The sequence below is a fragment of the Polypterus senegalus genome, chromosome 7 (genome assembly GCF_016835505.1).
Source record: "Polypterus senegalus isolate Bchr_013 chromosome 7, ASM1683550v1, whole genome shotgun sequence".
Taxonomy (NCBI): Eukaryota; Metazoa; Chordata; class Cladistia; order Polypteriformes; family Polypteridae; genus Polypterus; species Polypterus senegalus.
The window spans coordinates 147,781,590-147,801,310 of NC_053160.1; the positions used below are offsets into that span (position 1 = coordinate 147,781,590).

At 37.6% G+C, this 19,721-nt stretch overlaps 1 protein-coding gene across 3 annotated transcripts in view; it reads left to right on the top strand.

Annotated features, from left to right (window-relative positions):
• LOC120532912 (lysine-specific demethylase 4C-like) overlaps positions 1-19,721 on the top strand; it is a 917,975-nt gene that overhangs the window by 875,680 nt on the left and 22,574 nt on the right. For all 3 annotated transcript variants that reach the window (XM_039759396.1, XM_039759398.1, XM_039759397.1), the window contains exon 21: positions 15,743-15,835. In XM_039759396.1, coding sequence (XP_039615330.1) covers positions 15,743-15,835 — 93 coding nt within the window. The remainder of the gene's footprint in view (positions 1-15,742; positions 15,836-19,721) is intronic.

Below are 19,721 nucleotides of genomic sequence, written 5' to 3' on the forward strand. Positions count from 1 at the left end.
TTGTTAGATTATGAGCTATAAAATAATGAATTTGAAATAATCTTCACAGATTACAATGGCACACAATAACCATATTGCTACAAATGGATCTGTAGGTAAAGAGTTTATTTGGATATTTACAATGTTAGCATTTACAAATTTGGGTTAAAGTTATTTTCACTTACATTTTTGTAGGTAACACTGCCCATAATCTGTAAATTACATTTTCATGTTTTGCTTGTATTTTGCATTTTTTAGAATATTAAAGTTTGACTCTCGTGAGCATCATGTAATCAATTAAGACTAACTGATCGTATGAGAATAAGTTTTTCCCTAGATATTGTATTAAAGCGCTTATTTACTTGGCCAATCCTCATGTGTTCATTTGTTATCGATCAGGCATTAGAACCCCAAACCACCATATCGTATGTCTGACTGAGTAAATCAGATAATCTCAGTTTGTTTTGATATTAACTGTGGTACACCATCCCTCTCATTCTGGCCACTTAACTTATACCAAATGGGGGGTTCTCTGTAGAGACATCTGGAGCTCTGTTTGATTTATGTGGTATATCTAGGTTCAGGAATTTATTACTTTGGTTATTGTGTAAATAACCATAATTGAACTTTTAGAAACCTTTCTGAAAAAAGATTTGCACCAGTTATCAACATAAAAGTACACTCAAGAAACCTAATAGCAATGTGTCCTTAAGCAAAGGCTGCTGGGACTCTTCTACTGCAAGGGATAATGTAGTGCCTGACATTTGCAGAGAAAGAGTAGGACCAAGGTGTTTTAATTAGTCATATATAAAAGCAGCTGTTTGTCTTACTGAAATAAAGAGTTGACTAATCACTAACTTTCAGAAGATTTATTCTGTGCTAGCAAAATAGAATCACTGTGAGAAACTTCATTGATTGTAACTGGAGTACTCAAGACAAAGAGTCACATCCACCCTTTGAGAAGCCAAGAAACTAATATGTATAAGCGCATTACTGCTGTATACTTTTGATTCCAAGATAAACATTGCTTTCTAACATTGTAACTAGGGTAAAGCCAGTAAATGTGTTTCTGGTTGTTACCTGAATTTACAGTAACAATTCATATGACGTGTGAATCTTTAGCATTTGTACGTTTCTCCTTCCAAACTTAATGTGAAAATTAATCTTGCATGAGTATCTTCCAATAATGCTCTCTAACTTCAATGACACAGTCATGTGGGAGCTTCAAACCGTGTGTAACACTCACACACACTTAGACTCTCAAAGAAAAACTGTGCAGGTGACACAACAGCAATCAAGCTGTGAAGAAAATTAGTGCTGCTGTACAAAGACATGCATGGTATTGGCAAACTTAAAATTATGAAATTAGGTTTATGCATTCAACTGATAAAAAAAACCCAGAAATTCTACAAAAGCATTTAAAACCTGTTCAATCAAGTCAAGATGGGGAGCATGCACTGGTGCAGTGTTTTGCCACACCCACTACACGACAAAACAACTCAGGGTCCCGTTTGGCAACCCCCCAGGCAGACACGCAGCCAAGTCCCATCCTCTGGAAATGACCCTCTATCTGCCTCAGCCAGGTGTTACGTGGCAACCCCTTGGCCTGGTCCAGCAACTCGGGTGCCCAACAATGAGCCGGATCACCCTCGGGTAAACACGCCACATGGTCGTAGTGCCGTAATTAATGCTCCCTTCCAATGCAGGTAATGTGCTTCATTCGGGACTCCATGAGCAACCGCTCATTCAACACAAAGTCAAACCAATGGTATCCAAGGATTTTCCGGAGAGATACAGTACCAAAGGAGTCCAGTCTTCGTCTCAGGTCACTGGATAGCGTCCATGTCTTGCAACCATATACAGTAGCAAGACAGGAAGCACCAGGACTCTAAAGACTTGGACCTTTGTCCTTTTACATAGATATCGGGAGTGCCACACACCCCTTTCCAGTGACCTCATGACCCCCCTATGCTCTCCCAATCCATCTACTGAGTTCATAGGAAGAGTCACCAGAGACATGAATGTCACTGCCAAGGTAAGTAAACCTCTTAACAAGGTCAACACTCTCCGTAAACAGACACACTGCTGACGCCTGTGCCCAAGAGGTCATTAAAGGCCTGAATCTTGTTTTTTATCCAGGACACTAGCAAGCCCAGACACTCAGACTCCTCGCTCAGTCTCTCGAGCGCCCAGATCAGTGCCTCCATTGATTCCGCAAAGATCACAACATCATCAGCAAAGTCAAGATCCATGAATCTTTCTTCACCAACAGATGCCCCACAGCCGCTGGACCCCACGACCTTGCCCAACACCCAGTCAATATAAGCATTTAACAGAGTAGGAGCAAGAACATACCCCTCACCTGTTCCCAAATAAATAATGCTTTCTTTGAGATATTCTTTAATCAACAATTAAGAAGGAGAGATACACTCCATACATGTGTGGCCCTTTACAAGAAAAGGATACAAATCCAGTCTAACTTAAATTTATGTTTTGTGTTGTACTTTGATTATACTTATTGTAGCGTGCGGCCGGGGCTCTTGCCCAGCTGGGACGCCTCCACACTGAGAAGACCGGGGGAGCAAGTGTAGCCAAAGTGTTACCTCCCCCGGGACACTAGATGGCAACCCCCCTGGGTTGCAGCAGTGCCTCGGACTCCCGCAGGGTTGCATGGGAGTGTGGTGCAACCCTGTTGGGATCCGCAGGCACTGCCAGGGGGTGCTGCAGCAGGAGCTGCTGAGCCCTTATGGGCAGTTCTTCCGCCACACCCGGAAGTGCTGCCGGAAACGAGTAATCAAGCACCTGGAGCACCTCCGGGTGCATTATAAAAGGAGCCAGAGTCAGGAGGAGGAGCGACGAAGCTTGACCCGAGGACTGAAGGAGAGAAGGAAAAGATTTAAAGAAGTGAGTAATTATTTGTGCTGTACTTGGACTGTGTGAAAAAGACAAAATAAACCTAGTGTGCATTGAACTTGTGTCCCACGCGTGTCTGTGTCTGTTCAGCTGCTGGTGCCAGCCTGGTGGACCACATTATATATATCCATCTTCTTTTATTCTTTTATTATGGGTAAATTGTATCCAGTAAGCCTGTTAGGGTTACTTGTTAAAAACTCTTAACACCATATATGAACCTTAAAAACAGAAAATGAAGGATGATTTGTGGGCACCTTTGCCAATTCATGAAATTTATTCAGAAATTTAAATTAATAGTTCTGGCTTAAATGTGATCCAGAGGTATCGCACGTATTGGTCTCTGCATGAGGTTTTCTGTAAATATTCCATATTTTCATCCATGATCCCAAAGACGTACGTGTTGGATTAATGGGCAGTTCTAATTTTCCCCCATTTTAACACCAGGTTGGATATGTGCTTGACTAAACTGTGCAATGAACTGGTGCGCTAATCCTAATTTGGTTTTTGCTTTGCACCATCCCCATATGATACTCAAATGAAATAAGTGGACGTTTGTGTTATGTGGGTGTGTTAAAATGTGTCAGGAGTTTGTTTCTTCTTTTTAAGTTATAAAAACAGTGTAGCACTGGGTTAGTGGGTGTCAATGTGTACAGTAGCTTGGCTGTATTACCCTGGGATGCTGATGAGGAAACTGGATGATTGCACATTTACGTGCAAGAGCATTCAATTCAGCCTGTTTCCTCATTAGCATTTGCAGGGCTCCAGTAACCACAACAATATTAGATCACCTTATCAGGACAGAGGGGGAATAAAAGGAAAAAATTCAGGAAGAAAAGAGATCTTGAGAAAGATTGAAAAGGAGAATTGGGGAGAACAAGCCAGTGTGGTAGGAAGGAGGCAGGGCAGTACTCAGACCCGCAGAGGAGCAAGGGGAAGTGTGCTCCAGGGACATTTCACTCCCATTGTGCTCTGCAAAGGAGCAAGGATGATTGAGTGCTGCAGTGGATCTGCTGATCCATGGACAGGTGGTGGGATGATATAGATCTGGGTCCGAGTGTCCCCGTGGTGATTGGCAAAAGCCGAAGAGAGGGACTGTTGTGATGTGAGATTTTGCATATAACTTGATAAATGTTTTGTATGTCTTTATTTGTAATTTAGATAAAGCAATGTAATTTAGTGGTACTTTGGTGAGAGGCATTCGTGTTTGAACCCCCCGTTTACGACTAATTTTACGACAGGATTTGGGGGATGTGTCTTAAACCAGTTTGAGTATTTCTCCACTAAAGTCTTTCAACACCCGCAAGGAAGCCAGGTTAGCTTAACATATGGTCTTGGGGGGGTGGTAGGTGCTAAGATGTTCTATTTCCCCCATTGGTCTGAGGTATGGCTGTTTGGAATTGGCTTGTCCCAGAGGCCTTTAAGTACCATGATGTCCTATTGGCTGTAGGGATTGGACGAAAACCCATAAATTTGCTTGCTCAACCACATTCTCTCTCTCTCTAACCAACATATGATGAAGAAGCATCTCTCTTGCTAACCTGTGATGATGCAGAAGTATCTGTCTCTTACTAACATCTGAAAAAGAAGCATCTCTTGCTAACAACTGATGAAGACCATCACACCATGAACTGATGAAGACAACACAATGAAGAGCACAGCTCACCAGATATATTGAACAGACATGTGGCTGAAAGCTGAGCACCAATGATGCCTTAACAAGAGACATTTTAAGTAACTACAAGTCTGTGTGTCATCTGAATTACACATCACCATTTAATCAGGTTGTATGGTTGCCAATATTCAAATGTACTTTGCATTTTGTTATTATTTATGAATATTATCAATAATACATTACTTTATGTGTAACTTAACTCCTGCTTGTCTTTTTACTACATCTAATTGCCTGAGGTTATATATATAGAAGGGAAGGTGGGGATAAGTTCTAAACAATAATACCTTATAAACAGTGGTAAGTCTGTGAGATTAGGCATTCTAGGGCTACATATTAATAATACAATAGGGGAAAGCAGAGCAATATATATATTACTCTGCCAAGATAAAACAGGGACCATAGCCACTTGTATATCCACCGGATGAGAAAATCCAAAGTATGAAGAGGGGAGATGAGGGAAAAAGGCGCCCTTGACTTGGAGAGTGAAAATGAAAGGGAACCCAATACTTAATTTTATTTTATTCTTGGATTTTTAATCTATGTGAATTTATTTGAATTTTATTCTTCATGGAAGTACACATATTTTTATGGAACTAGCTGTAGATTATTTATTTAATGAAACTGCAGTGTACTTTTGGACTTGATGGACCTTCTTGTGGATTATTTCATTTTGCGCACAACTACCTTCTTCTTGTTGTTTTGTGTCCTCATTGTCCTAGCAATCCTCAGATCATGACTATCAGTGACCTGGGATTAAGAGGAGCATGCCAGCTGTGGGCATTTTTTAATTTTATGCAATATAATAATATTAATTATAATTTTAGAAAGATCTATCTATCTATCTATCTATCTATCTATCTATCTATCTATCTATCTATCTATCTATCTATCAATCATGCCAGTGACACACATAACTGCAAGTTCACAGATTAAAAAACTTCTAAAAAATTTTAAATGCTACATAAATTAAAACACCGTAGTTTTAGGAATCCCAAAATGAGTTCTTGTTTCAGTACTCTTAATAAACAGTTCTTAATATGTGATTTTCTTCACAATTCAAAGGCTGCAATTGTAGAATTGTTGTTTAATGCAGTATTATGGATTACACTAATTTAAAACTTCTACAAACTCCATTCACGTGAAACAACAAACTATATACTAAATGCTTTTTTTTTTATTCCTGTTGCTTTTCTTTAAATGCATTTTTAATGTACATGTGGTCCACCCCCAGATACAGGTATAAAAATAAATCGGTCAATGGTTCAGTAATTGGTTGCAGTTAAGAATCAGCCAAAGGGTGCCCTGGAAGCAAATTTTAAAAACTATTTGTGTCCTGTACTCCAGTCATTAAAACCAAAAAACAAACTTTAGTTTTATTGAGTCACAAAAGTCAATGTATCTTTTTGTAGCTCGATAATTAAGGTAATAAACACATACTATGTAATGGAAAATATCTGACATGTACAGATAACTGACAAGGAAAATTGAATTGAGACTATTAACAAACTAAATAGACCTGAACAAGAGAGAATATAACTATATAATTGTCTGTCATCACCTGTACTCTTGATAAACTACAACAAATGCAAGCATATATAGTATTTGATTGCTGCCTTCATTTTATTTATCATAATAGGTTATATTTAGCATTGTTATGTATGACTAAATTATTTCTGATACATTATTAGTAAAAATTTTTGATGAAAAAGATTACATTAAACTCAGCCTGCAACAAATTACACGATCAAATGACATTAGAAACATAATTGCAAAAACACAGAAACTAGAAGAACACATTCACTCAGTAGTAAAACTGCACTGATGAATAGGACAAGAGAATGCGGTTTTCATATTGATTATGGTTTTCTTACTGAAAAACATTTCCAGATATCAAATATAGTGGAAGCTATCACATTCTTTTTGTATTGCTACACAACTGTGCCATGTCAGTTGAGGCCAAACATGAACACAGAGACAATAGAAACAGTTGCCCGCACTACTGAAAGAGGACTGCAGCTTGAACAGCACTCTCCAGTGTCTCCTCTGGAAACTGGAGGGCACACAGCTCAGTGGACGTCATTCCAAACCAACTGTCTACTAAGAATTAGAATAAGGCCTGAGAGAAACAAGAAATGCCTCCTGGCAGGTAGAGAAAACATGGCCCAAGATAGAATTGTATAGGACTGTGCTTTCCATTTAATCATCCAGACTGTTGGGGAGTTTTAAGGTTACCTAAAGACTCAGGGGTGTAGGGAGAAGAGATGAGAATTTACTAATGGGAGTTCTGGTGCTTCATTAGATTATCCGCTGACTCTGGAGGTAATTCCACAGCATAGCCAGATGTGACTCTGAGAAGGGGTTTAAATCTCTTTCATGGTGCAAGAGTCACAAAATGTGACTTTGACTGGTGGAGTGAGTGCTGAAGAGGATATCTTGTATGGTAGTTGCTGCTAGGTACAGCAAGTGAGCAAGGTATCCAATTGGGTATACTGGGTTCAAGACCTGGAAAAGAAAGTCTGTAATTGCAGCAACTATTATTGTGTTCTACTGGCTCTGTACATTGCTGTTCTATATTTCTTACTACTCCCTATGTATTTAATTTAAAAAATAAATTTTTATGTGTGTGATTCACTTGGATATTATGATTTTCTCTCCCTCATGCATTGCAGCAACAAACCCACTTCTTCTAAAATTAGTTTTTAGATATGTCATCTAGACGGATAGTCCCATTCATACTTGAGCATCTTGTTTCTTAGTACTGTGTCCTGGAATACAGACAAATCAACCATCCATTTGACCGGTGGTGTTACTGTTCTGAACCTGCAAATAGATCCTTCTGTTATGTAACACTCTGATATAGCAAGTCTTTATGACTTGCCATATGGATTGAGCTTATTCATTGTCTTTGATTATCTCTCTTAATACTCTTTTCTCCTTGTAAAACATTTGGTTCGTATTTTCAAAGTCTTGAATTAAGCTCATTCTTTTTCACAGTTTTATGCCATCTTTATGTTGCTTTGCAACTTTGTAGGACAAATTGTATACTCAGAGGCCTCTTTATTAAGTGTATGTGCTTGTTAACACAATGTAGTCCTTCAAAAAGCCAATCATGTGACTACGACGAAGTATATACAATATATAGCATTCACACATAGTCACAAGGTTTAGTTGTTGTTCAAGCAAATGCTAGGATGAGAAAGACTTGTAATCTAACTGATTTTAAACATAGTGTGATTTTTGGCACTAGGTGTGATGGTTCCGACATCTAAGAAACAGTTACATTTCTGGGATTTTCATACACTGAAGACTCTACATTACACTTTATAGACAATAATAAACAAACACTCAGAAGTGACAGTTCTTGTTAGTGAGAGAGGTTAGATAATAGCTGTCAGTCTCATTCAAGCTAATACAAAGGCAACACATACTGATATATGTGGTGTGCAGAAGGACCTCTCTAAAAGCCCAATGTGACTCATTAAATTAAAAGGGACTACAATACAAAGGTGGGGCTACAACAGGCGATCACCAATAAATGATAATTAAAGTCTGCAAAAATGTGACTTACTCTGACAAATTTTGGTTTCTGCTCTGATTTGCAGAGTCAAATGGAGCATTAATCAATGGTTCAAGCTTGCCTTATGTCAGCATTACAGACTAGTGCTAGCAGGGTAATGTTGTGCGGAAATATTTTTTTGGCACACATTTGGCCTGGTAATGGCATTTGAGTGTCATTTGATTGCCACAGGATACATACGCATTGCTGATGACCATGTGCATTGCATCAATGTTCATATTGCTTACTACACATCAATATTGCTGCTACTTCTTTGTCTTGTCTTTGCACAATGTCTTGTCTTGTTTGTGTTTTATTTTAAATTTAAATTTTAATTCTATTTTTCATTTATTATTTGCACTTCATGTTGTTACACTGTGGACTCTGAGCTTCGCAATTTCGTCTATCTGTATACAGTAGACCCCTGCGAAGTCACGGTTCAGAGTTCGCGGCCTCAGTCATTCGCGGATTTTTCTTTTGAACCTAACTAATAATTGTTAGCGGAAACCGCAAATATCCTCCACGATTTTTATGGCTTTTTTCGTGGCAATACTGTACTGTAGAGAGAATAGGAAGCAGCTGTAGAGAATACCATGACTTGGGATGGTGAAAGTAGCCAATAGAATTTGAAACTGCAACTCCCAGTCTTCTGCTGAGGGTGCTGGTCAAAGGATGTCAGCACAGTTTTTAAAAAGGGGGCCGGTGACCAAAAGCAAAAAAAAGAAGTTTTTGTAATTTGTGTTTCAAGTTTCTGTCTGACTGCCTTCTGTTGGGTTACCTGTACTTATTCATTTTGTCCTGGATCGTTTTGTGTGTCTGGATTGTCTGCCTTTATACATGAGGATTGAACCCATCCACCCATCTTCACTATTCTGTACATTCCCATTCACCGTGCGGATCTCTGGACTATCTATTTTCATCATTACATTTCATCCGTTGCTGTTTTTCATGATTTACTGTGTGTGTTTTGTTTGTGCTTTTTTGTATTTAATGTGTGATCGCTGTAAAGGGAACAGGGGTGGTATCATTGTTTTCTTATTTCATTTGTTTTCATTACATTCTTTATTTGCTGTTTCATTACCGGTTTGCTTTGTTTTTGTCTCTCAAGGCTGGGTGTGTCCTTGGAATCTTCACCATAAAAATAAATAAATAACCGGCTTCTCGCGTGACGCTACGCTTACTTAAAAGCCTGAGAAGCACGTGTCCTTTTTGGCTGATTGCTTTGTTTCTCTCTTCTCCCCCAGACATTCTCTGCTACTGTTGGGGGTTGTGCTCCCCAATGATGTTGTCTATTGTTTAATCGATAACTAACTCCATGAGACATGTTTGTTTGAAGTGTTTGAATGAAGTTCAAACTGCACTAAGACTAGCCTGCAAGCATCTGCGCTTACCTCTGTCTACTTGCATGCAGCCAGTTTAAGTGCAGTTGGCTCAATGATTTACATCCATGGCATCAGTTGCACTTTGTACATATTGTTCCAGTAGTTTTTTAAATAGTTTTTACAGTTCATTGGCGGTGTGTAAAATGATCAGTGTTGCAGTAATTGTGATGCTCTTTGCATGAAAAAAATGTGTTCCATTAAAATTTCACTTTTTCTTGAATTGTGACGTTTACTTGAAGTGCAGCAAAAAAGTATTTGGCGTCTAGGGATGCATTAACCCCCAAGTATGTGGCAGTTTAAGGGTTAAGACCCCACTGCCGAAATGAGCTGCACCGTCTAAGGCTTCTGGCAATGAAAACGCGCTTGCATGAATTACAGTACATATATTTTGTACAATTAATTACATTAATTGTAATGTATTTTACATTCTAGCACTGTAGGAGACATAACAGTACAGTATACAGGTTTACCTTTACATTCTTTATTTTAGGTAACGTATTAAGCTGAGTTTAAAATTAAATTAAAGTGTTTTGGGGGGCATATTTAGGGTTTAAACTATGAAAATAGGCATTTTTTTAACCACATCCAAAATTTGCAGTTTTTCACAATTTGCGGGTGCTCTAGGAACGTAACCCCCGCAAATTGTGGGGTTGTACTTTACTTGTGTATGGTTGAGATGACAATAAAGTTCATTTTGATGCTTTGACACTTAATGGATAATTTTATTTATTTGTACAGCACCTTTCATATATTTTTGCTGCTCAAGATGCCTGTTACAAAAATGAATAAAGACAATGCCAGTTTAAAAAAATAACAATTAAATAGAGTAACATTTTTAAAACAAATTTTGAATTTTAGTAATAAAATAGAAGGAAAAATAATGGAAAAAAAAGAAAATTGAAATAGAGAAAAATACAATTTAGTCTAAACAGAGCCCTACTATCCATGGCCACCGGGTTGTCGATCCTCTGTCAGGGCGTTCTTAACAAAACGGTGGTAATGTTCATGATTCTGATGCAATGCAATAAGTGACTGACATTAGGTCTGTCATTAGTGATGATATATCCATTCACCGGTCAACAGAGATAATGTGATTGAGTTGACAACGATGCCACCACAGTACTTAGCAACAACCAACTGTAATTGCCAGAATTGTTTCATAAACAGCTCTTACAAGAGTATGGTACAATAAAATTATTGAGATTTTAGCCTTGAGACCAGTTTACCATCTTTAATATAACATTAGCATATTGATTAATTCAGAGTTGGAGGTTCTGTAGTTAAAGGTTCTGTCTCTGTATTAAGCCTTTGTATATTTAAGGCCATCTGCATAGTGTGATCATAGCATATAGACTGTAAAATATCTACAAAGAACTGCATAAAAGAGTTGAGGTGCTAGTGACCCAATTTAATTTGTCATAGGATGAACAACACAGATGAAAAAATAAAGGTTTGATTCAGACCATACCCATGTACTTTCATCTTAAATTGATTCCTGAATCATACCATGTTGGATTTGAGGAAAATATTTAAGTTTAGGAATTGGAAAGGGCCAACGTTGAGGCAGAGTTCATAGTGAGCTCACATTCCCTTTTTCAGGGAATTGGTCTGTCTTAGAGTAATTGGAAAAGGAAAACATTTATGAGACTGTGTTACAACTAAAGCAGCCCCTTTAACACCAAGTAAAATGCACATTATATTCATTTATTTGACAAGGCATTAAGGTAAAGATGTGCTAAACCTTTTAAAACTTTACATATCACAAGGAATATATTTAAATCAGCTTAAAGCTTAACTGTAAGCCAGTTTAATAACTGCTGATATATTATCAATCTTTCTAGTTTGAGGTAGGACTCTAGCTTACATATATTGAATTAACTATAGACTAAAAAAAGCTAATGATTTGAACAACCATTATAGAAGGTGAGTGATAGGGCAATGCAAGAATGTACACGGATGTGTTTAAATTAAGCAGCGAACTATTAAAATGTGATCATTCTAATAGACTTAACGCAGTCATGCAAAAAAAAAGCAGAAACAAGTACTGTATAAAGTAGGCAAAATGGTAAGAGCAATCACAGGTGTGTAATTAAAAGAAATGCAATTAAGGGTACTTATGTGACATGTTACTTAGTTATATTAATTATAATAATCATTCAAAGTTCACGAGGCTTTAGCAAAGGTATTTCTTACATTTTCTTTTAAACATATTTGTGTTCAAACCCTTCTTTAACATGTCTCTTCATGTTATCTATTGCTGTCCCTAATAGGACCCCTTTATGTTTTACAAATACTAAGAACAATGCATTTAACATTTTCTCTGCATCCTTTTTGGGGTTTGTAAGTGTAGGTGTAACCTTTGACCACTTAGCTGGAAGCATAAGGCCAAAACTGATGTCTGTGACATACAGACCCTGCTTAAATAGCAGGTTGGGAACACTGGAGAATGCTTGCCACCACTCCTCTCTGTGAAGAACCTTTTAATTTTTTTCTAAACTTCTCACTCTCTTTTACTGTTGTTTGTTTTATTGTTTTACATAAGACTAAAATTGAATGAGTTTTCATCCTAGATTGGGAATTGGGTATTTTTTATTCATAACTTTGTGTTTCATGCATTAATATATTATTTGGTGTTTAATGTTTGTATCCAGTGTTACTAAGTTATTGTTTTTTAGTATTAATAGCATTATACACAGCACTCCTTTTAGGAGTCACATCAGAAAGTCCAGAAATATATAGATCCAATTATTCCCATCAAGAATCTGTCCTATCTCTCTCAAAATTAGTCAAATTTGACATTTCAGATTTGCCCTCAGAGCCCTTACCAGGCAAGTGAAGTGCTCTTTCAATTTACAGATATTCTTTTATGACGTCTTCCAGAATTTCTGTGACCTCCTCCTACATGAATTTAATAGGATGGCCACATTCTAATGTTTTTTCTTGTTGCCCTGTCTTGCAAATCTCTTATTGTGTTCTGAAAAGTTTACATTTGTTTTTAAAGACAGACACATTTTAGTTTGAGTCAATTGCTATTTGTTCCAGCTACTAGGTATAGGGTATTAACATGTGTTTCATATCATCAGTTTGGGCACAAATCATGTTAATTTTATTCTCCATGTTTTCCTTATTGATGCTTATAGAGTTTATTTAAGCATTTTACTTCATCCTTTCTTTCCTGCTTAGGGTCTTTTATGCTCTGATGGTATCTCACAGTGAACTGCTTTTGGTATTAGTAAAGGGGTTGTAGACCCCAAGATGACATATGAGCCACTGTGTTTTGTTCTACAAAGTGAACGTGAGGTAACTTCTCTAATGGGATCACTTTTAGCCTCACTACTAATTGAGCTAGAAGTTCAACTACTGGTGGAGTACAATGGCAGATTTCCTTCCACGACTTCGGTATCCTGAATGGTGCATCAGTCTGCATCAATATGGAACAACCTGTATTGTGTCACTGCTTTCAGCTGCTGTGGCACTTTACAGAATCTTGTAAATGTATGTGAGTGTTCTTCTGATATAGCGGAACAGTGGCAAAGTAAGGTGTGCTATTTCCCCTTCCAAGTCTGTCTGCAGATATTTTATACAATTTACACATATTATGTGGCTGTAGATCATGTCTTTACAACAAGTTATTCACTCTGATTTCTGTCAGTTCATGCATTTGCCATAACTGTCAGATTCCCATGACATTTGTGTCACACACTAAAATCAGCCAGTCTCTCAATGTTACATGGCTGACTTTCATTTTTAAATCCATTATAAATTATTCTACACTTAAGGACCTTTTATTTCAGATATATCTATCTATATTTTGTTTGTTTGGTATCGTAAAATGTTTAGAAAAGCACAATTGCAAAATTATTTTGTTTCTTGATTGTGAACTGTTTGTGAATACTGCAATTGCATATTGTTTGGTGACTGCTGGGAACTTGTCTGTTGCAGCTTACTGACTTTGTTGCCTTTGTGACAGGTGGCCATGGCCATTACCCAGCCAGGACAACAGCTGGATGGAAGGGAAAGGGGGCATCTGTAAGGCACTACCTTACCCGGTATGTTAGATGGCAGCCCTTTTGGGCGGCTGTGGCACCATGGATTCCCACAGGGCATACTGGGAGTTGAACTGTGGCACAGCCCTGTTGGGTTCCATGCGGGGGCCACCAGGGTGGGCTGCAGAGCCCCACATGGGACTTTCACCACACCTGAGAGTGATTCCTGGTCTGATAAAAGAGCCACCTGGAGCCCGAGTCAGGTCGAAGAGGATGAAGTTTGCTGGAGAAGGAGTGTAAGCGAGAGAAAGGAAGCGAGAGAGAGGGAGAGAAGAAAAGTGTATTTTGTGCTTGGTGCTCTGGACTGTGTTGCTATGGGGAGTGAAAGAAAAGCACTTCCCCACGGAAATAAAGACGTGCGTTGTGGAACACTTGCGTCACTACCTGCCTGTGTCGGATTAGAGAAGCTGTACACGCCCTGGTGGTCCATACCTTCAAATAAAGTTTGAACTGCTGCCTGTAATTTTGGTTTGAAATTTCATCGGGTCATATTGGATTTATCTCTTTCTGTGCAGCTGTGCACTATTGAGTGCAAACTTTCATGTATTACAGTAGCTGCAAACTTTTCAGTTGCTATTCAAAAACAATAATCTAGGATTTGTGCCTACTCCTCCTGCAATGCTTGATTTGAATTATTACATAAATAATGTAATTATTTAGATAAATATACAAGCCATGTATTTAAGAAAAGGGAACTTTATAGATTTATGATAATTCCCATTGTACAGCTGTATAGCATCACACATATGCACAATATGCCACTCATGGGACAATGACTGATGAACTACCTTGTCATATATTGATACATCAATATGATGAAATTCAGTATAAAAAATGCTGCTTCTAAATTTTACAAATGCTGTAAAAGAGCAGTCAAGCCAACAGTAGCTAAAAACATTTCAACAGAATTCAATGGCAATATCTTGACATAATGCCTGGTGATTTGATCTTTCCTGACTGGACTATGCAATGCCCATTGATGATGATCAGTCTTAAGTGGCATAAACCTACTGGAGCATTTTGCTAAAGCCATCATGTGTTCTGGCAGCCTTGCCCTCATCACCTTACAAACTGTTCATCTTCAGGCCTTTCTAGTTTCTCTTCTGACAGAGTAAGGCACCTGCCTGCCGTGTTTCATCTCCCTGTCCCATTTAGAGTGCTGTCTTACCCATCATGACTGAAAGTGAATTGGAGCACATTGAGTCATTTATTATATATAGTCCAAGTCATCCATTTGGCAGCAAGTGTTGTAGACATGCTGACACACTAAGTGAACAGCACACTGCTGATATACCAGCTAAAAGGGATCTTCAGAACTAGCACTTTCTGTTCATTTGCTGAATGCATAATTGCCCAACAGTCGCACTGTGATCAAAGTGCGTCACAGGATTGTATGCAAATTTTATTTATTCATTCACATACTTGTCCAACCATGTTTAAAACTTGTTTCTGCAGCCAGTTATAATTCTCCGCATAGAAAGACAATCTTTGAAAAACATTCTAAAAAGATGCTTAAAATATACAATTGAATTGTTTTTTTTTTCTTCTTGAAAGCATTTTGCTTAACTGAATCTTTTCTGCTTTCATTTTAGATCCTTAGCACTTTGTAATGTGATATTATAGCTGCTTTGCTATTATCTTCAGCACATTCTCCCTTCTTGCCTTTATTCTGGTGCACTTGCATATATATATATATATACATATATATATGTGTGTATATATATATATATAGTATATATATGTACTGTATATATGTCACATTGTACATTGTAATTACAGTTTAATTACATTTCCTTGCTTTTCGTCTTATTATTTGTAGTATGAATTAGAAAACAAAAACTGTAAAAGGCATCATTAAGTTTTCCACTTTAAAATCTCACAAACTCTGTCTAAACATTGATTTATAGGAAAACTGAAAAAATATGCACAAATTGGCTCTTTAGTGTTTAATAAAAACAATAGTTCATGATCCGGAAACACTGTACTTTTACTTCAATGTGTGTCAGTCTTCAGGTGCATTTACTACAGAAGTAAATGTCAGGACTGAAGTGAGCTCGTCTCCTATGTGTGACGCACATGATATGCTTTCTCCCTTTGGCATGCTGGAGGGTGTTATAGCCTCATGTCTCCTCAGTTGACAATTGAGAATTTGTTTTTATTTATTCTTACTTGATGGAATCTCTCATTTTTTTAGGTGGAGTTTGAAGATGGCTCTCAGCTTCTAGCAAAGAGAGAAGATATTTATACTTTAGATGAGGACCTCCCTAAAAAGGTCAAAGACCGTCTTGTAAGTAATAATCTTCTCCTGAACTTTATTTTTTTATTCAACTGTTGTTCTGTTTAAAGAAAAAGAAAATGTGTTAGCAGTAGATTAAATAAATATAATAATAATTAATTGATTTCCTGTGTTCTACCACTGTGAAATATTTAAAGACAGTGCCTCACCATGGGCAGAGTTTAAAGGATGGCGGATGATTGGATGCTCTATGTTACTAAAATTAGTTTCAAAATGTCTCCATTTTTTAAAGCCACAGGTAACAAATATGTTAATAATCAACCAATTAGGTGTATGGTGATGCAGTGGTAGTACTGCTGCCTTTTACTATGGAGTCTGGAGGTCACACCCCAGGAAGTTTGCACTGTCCAGAGTCATGCAGATTTGGTGAACTGGTGATGCTAAATCGTCCCCTGGTGTGTGTGTGTGTGTGTGTGTGTTCTCCCTGCAATGGACAGGTACCTTGTCCTGGGGATATTCCTGCCTGCTTCAACTTCCTCCTGCCCTGGATAAACAGGTTTAGTTGATGGATGGACCAATGAAAACTTCAATCTGTCCTTCCCAATCAACTCTCTCTTTCACGTCGCATATTCTTAAAACATACATAAATATTCTGTACAATTTCAATTATGGATTACTTTACTGTTTCATATGGGTTACTTCAACTTATAGATTTTGTATTCAGTATTTTTCTCTTTGACACACAGTTAGCAAAGGACAGATCATCAGTAGTCAGCATGAGCAACAGCATCAGAACTTCTACCTGCATGTGCCTCCTATACCGACAGCAGTGACGTGGTCTGAGCAAATCTCCATTACACGTCACACTCATCCTGTGACAAAATATTTGAGAAACACAACTGTGCTGTCACTTTGATAAAGCAAATAGGCAACAGAAATAGCTCCAACATTCAAATCAGTTAACTAAGTCACCTTGAATGTAACGTTATGCGTACATTTTCTTAATTATTATTTATTAAAACATGTAAGTCATTGTTTTGGCACAAATAAAATAGATAAACTAAAAGAATTAATGTTGTCTGTATTTAAATATTTTGAATAGTATTTGTGTACTTTTTCATAATTTGTTAGTTTAAGTGTGTTAATATAAATGAAACTTGCTTCATATTGTATTATAATTTACCAAGTTGACATGGAATGTGATATAAGTAGATGACAGCACAGTTGAGACTCTAAAAAATTTGTTTCTTTTTTTATGGTTTATCTGGCCTAAAAGTCAAACTCTCCACGTGTGCCTCCAAGGACCTAAACCTGGGCTCAAGTCCCAGTGACGGTCTGTGTGGAGTTTCTGTGCTCTCCTTGTTTCAAGTGTGGGTTTTCTCATGGTACCCCAGCTTCTTCCCAGATCTCAACTGTGTGCATATTTTTAAGTTAATTGGTGATTTGACATTTGCTTAGTATGAGCCAATGCATGGTAGTGCATGTGTGTATGTCCTGTACTGAACTGGCCACCTGTCTAGGTTTGGCTCCAGTCTTGTGCCTAATGCTAACAAGATGTGGTATGGAGTTCAGCAACCCAATATGGAAAAAGCAGCCTCAAAATTTGGAATGGATGGAAATTGTGTTCCTGTTTAGTAGAATATTAAAAAAGAAAGAAAAAAAAAACTAGCAACTGAAAAATCTCATTAAAAGTGGTTCATGTTTATTCCTACTACTTAAGTGTGTTCTGTTAATTATTTTATTATGCATACATAATTTCATATCTGAGTAGTTTTTATGATATTTGAACAAGTAAACTTTTTTTATTAGTGATGTGCCTTTAGGTGGAACAATAATCATTTGCTTCTAGTCAAACCTTCTGAGTGGAGCAGAACTACTATCTCATGTTGCCAGCACCTTAAGGGGCTCAGACAAAATATTACTCTCTTTAATTTACATGGATTTGGACACTAATAGTTACGACAGGACCAGAGTTGTGTATTTATGCTACAATTAGTTTAGTACTAGAAGGCCTTTTGCCAAGCATTTGTTTCTGCTTCCATGAGGCATAACTTATTAATGCAATTATTTTCAAATGTAAAATATGTCAAATTGACTTTTTTTGTATATTATGGAAAATAGCTGCATGAAGCGTCATTTTACAGTCTTTGTTTTATATGTTTCATGAATTTACACTGTCTGATTTGATAACACATTTTCCATATGAGATAATCTGCAAATGTTTTATGAAATTTATATGCAGGTTATGTAGCACATGTTGAAGTAAGTCAGGCTTACAGTGCCTATAAAAAGTATTCACCCATTGGAAGTTCTCACATTATATTCTTACACATCAATGTATTACAGTGAATTTAATTTGGCTGTGTTGACACTGGTCAATAGAAAAAGATCTTTAATGTCAAAACGAAATATGGTGGTGAGAGCCACATGCTGTTAGGGTACGTCTCTGGAAGATTTTTAAGTGTATAGGGCAAAATGAAGAAATTATCCCCTTTAATATGACACACCTAAATCATCACTGGTGCAGCCTTTTGGTTTTTGAAGTCACACAATGAGTACAGTGGAGACCACCTGTCTATAGTCAGGGGGTTTCAGTTGATTGTCATGTAAATGCACCTCTATCTGGAAGTATCATGGTCTAACAATTTGAAAACAGAAGAGCACTTCAAGCAACTCTGTGAAAAGATGAATGAAAAGCACAAGTCAGGGGATGGAGAAAAGAAAATGTCTAAGTTACTGAATATCCTTTGGAGTCCAGTTAAATCCATCATTAAAAAAATGGAAAGAGACTGGTACAGTTGTAACCCTGCCTAGAGCAGGCCATCCACAAAAACTCAGTGATCATGCACGAAGAAGAAGACTAGTGATGGTGGCCACTAAGGGACCACTTATGTCTCTGAAGGAGTTACAAGCTTCAGTAGATGACTGGGTGAGACGGTGCATACAACAACTGTTATATTGGCTGCTTTACCAGATTTATTGAAGAGCGGCAAAGAGAAAAGAAACACATACAGTATGAAAGTTAGAGCTTGCCAGAAAGTATACAAGAGACTCTGTAAGTGTGTGCAAGAAATGTGACACTTTGGAGAAGATTTGTTTTCCTGCAAGACAACGACCTCAAGCATACAGCCAAAGCTACACAAGGATGGCTTAAAAATAACAATGTTAATGTCCCGGAGTGACTAAGTCAGAGTCCAGATGTAGTTCAACTGTGAATTTGGGGCTGGACTTGAACAAAGCTGTTTAGTCACAACTTCTATGCAGCCAGACAGCCGTTGGGCAGTTTTGCAAAAGTGAATGGAGAAAAACTGCAGTGTCCTGATATGCAAAGCTAACAGAGATCTGTGCACATAGACTCAAGGATGTCATGGCTGCCAAAGGTACATTCAGTGTTGTCTAATAATAAATTGTGAAAACGTCCAAAGGTGTGAATACTTCTTATAGGCGTTTGCACTCATTACTTAAACAAATTACTAACTAAACATGTCAGGGGCCCCCAACTCTGATCCTGGAGGGCCCCAGTGGCTACAGGTTTTCATTCTAACCCTTTTTATTAATTAGTGACCTGTTTGTGCTGCTAATTTACTTCTTTTGAATTAATTTTAATTGACTTGCTGTTGAAGACTTGGACCACTTAATTGTTTCTTTTTCCTTAATTAGCTACCAAACAATAGAGATATAAAATGAGCCTAAACATGTCCATTATACAATATCTGAAAATAAAGAAAGTTGAAGGTCTCAGGAATATTTATCTGCTCATGTCCAGAAAACATTTTGACAGTGCTCTTAGAAAAGAGAAAATCAACAATTTCAGAAATGCACAATTGCACAATGAGAGCAGCAACATGCAATGGAATTAAAGAATGGGTTTAGTTAAAGCCAAGAATCAGCGCCTAATTAAGCAACGGGTTGGAGTGAAACTGGTTGGAGTTTCAGG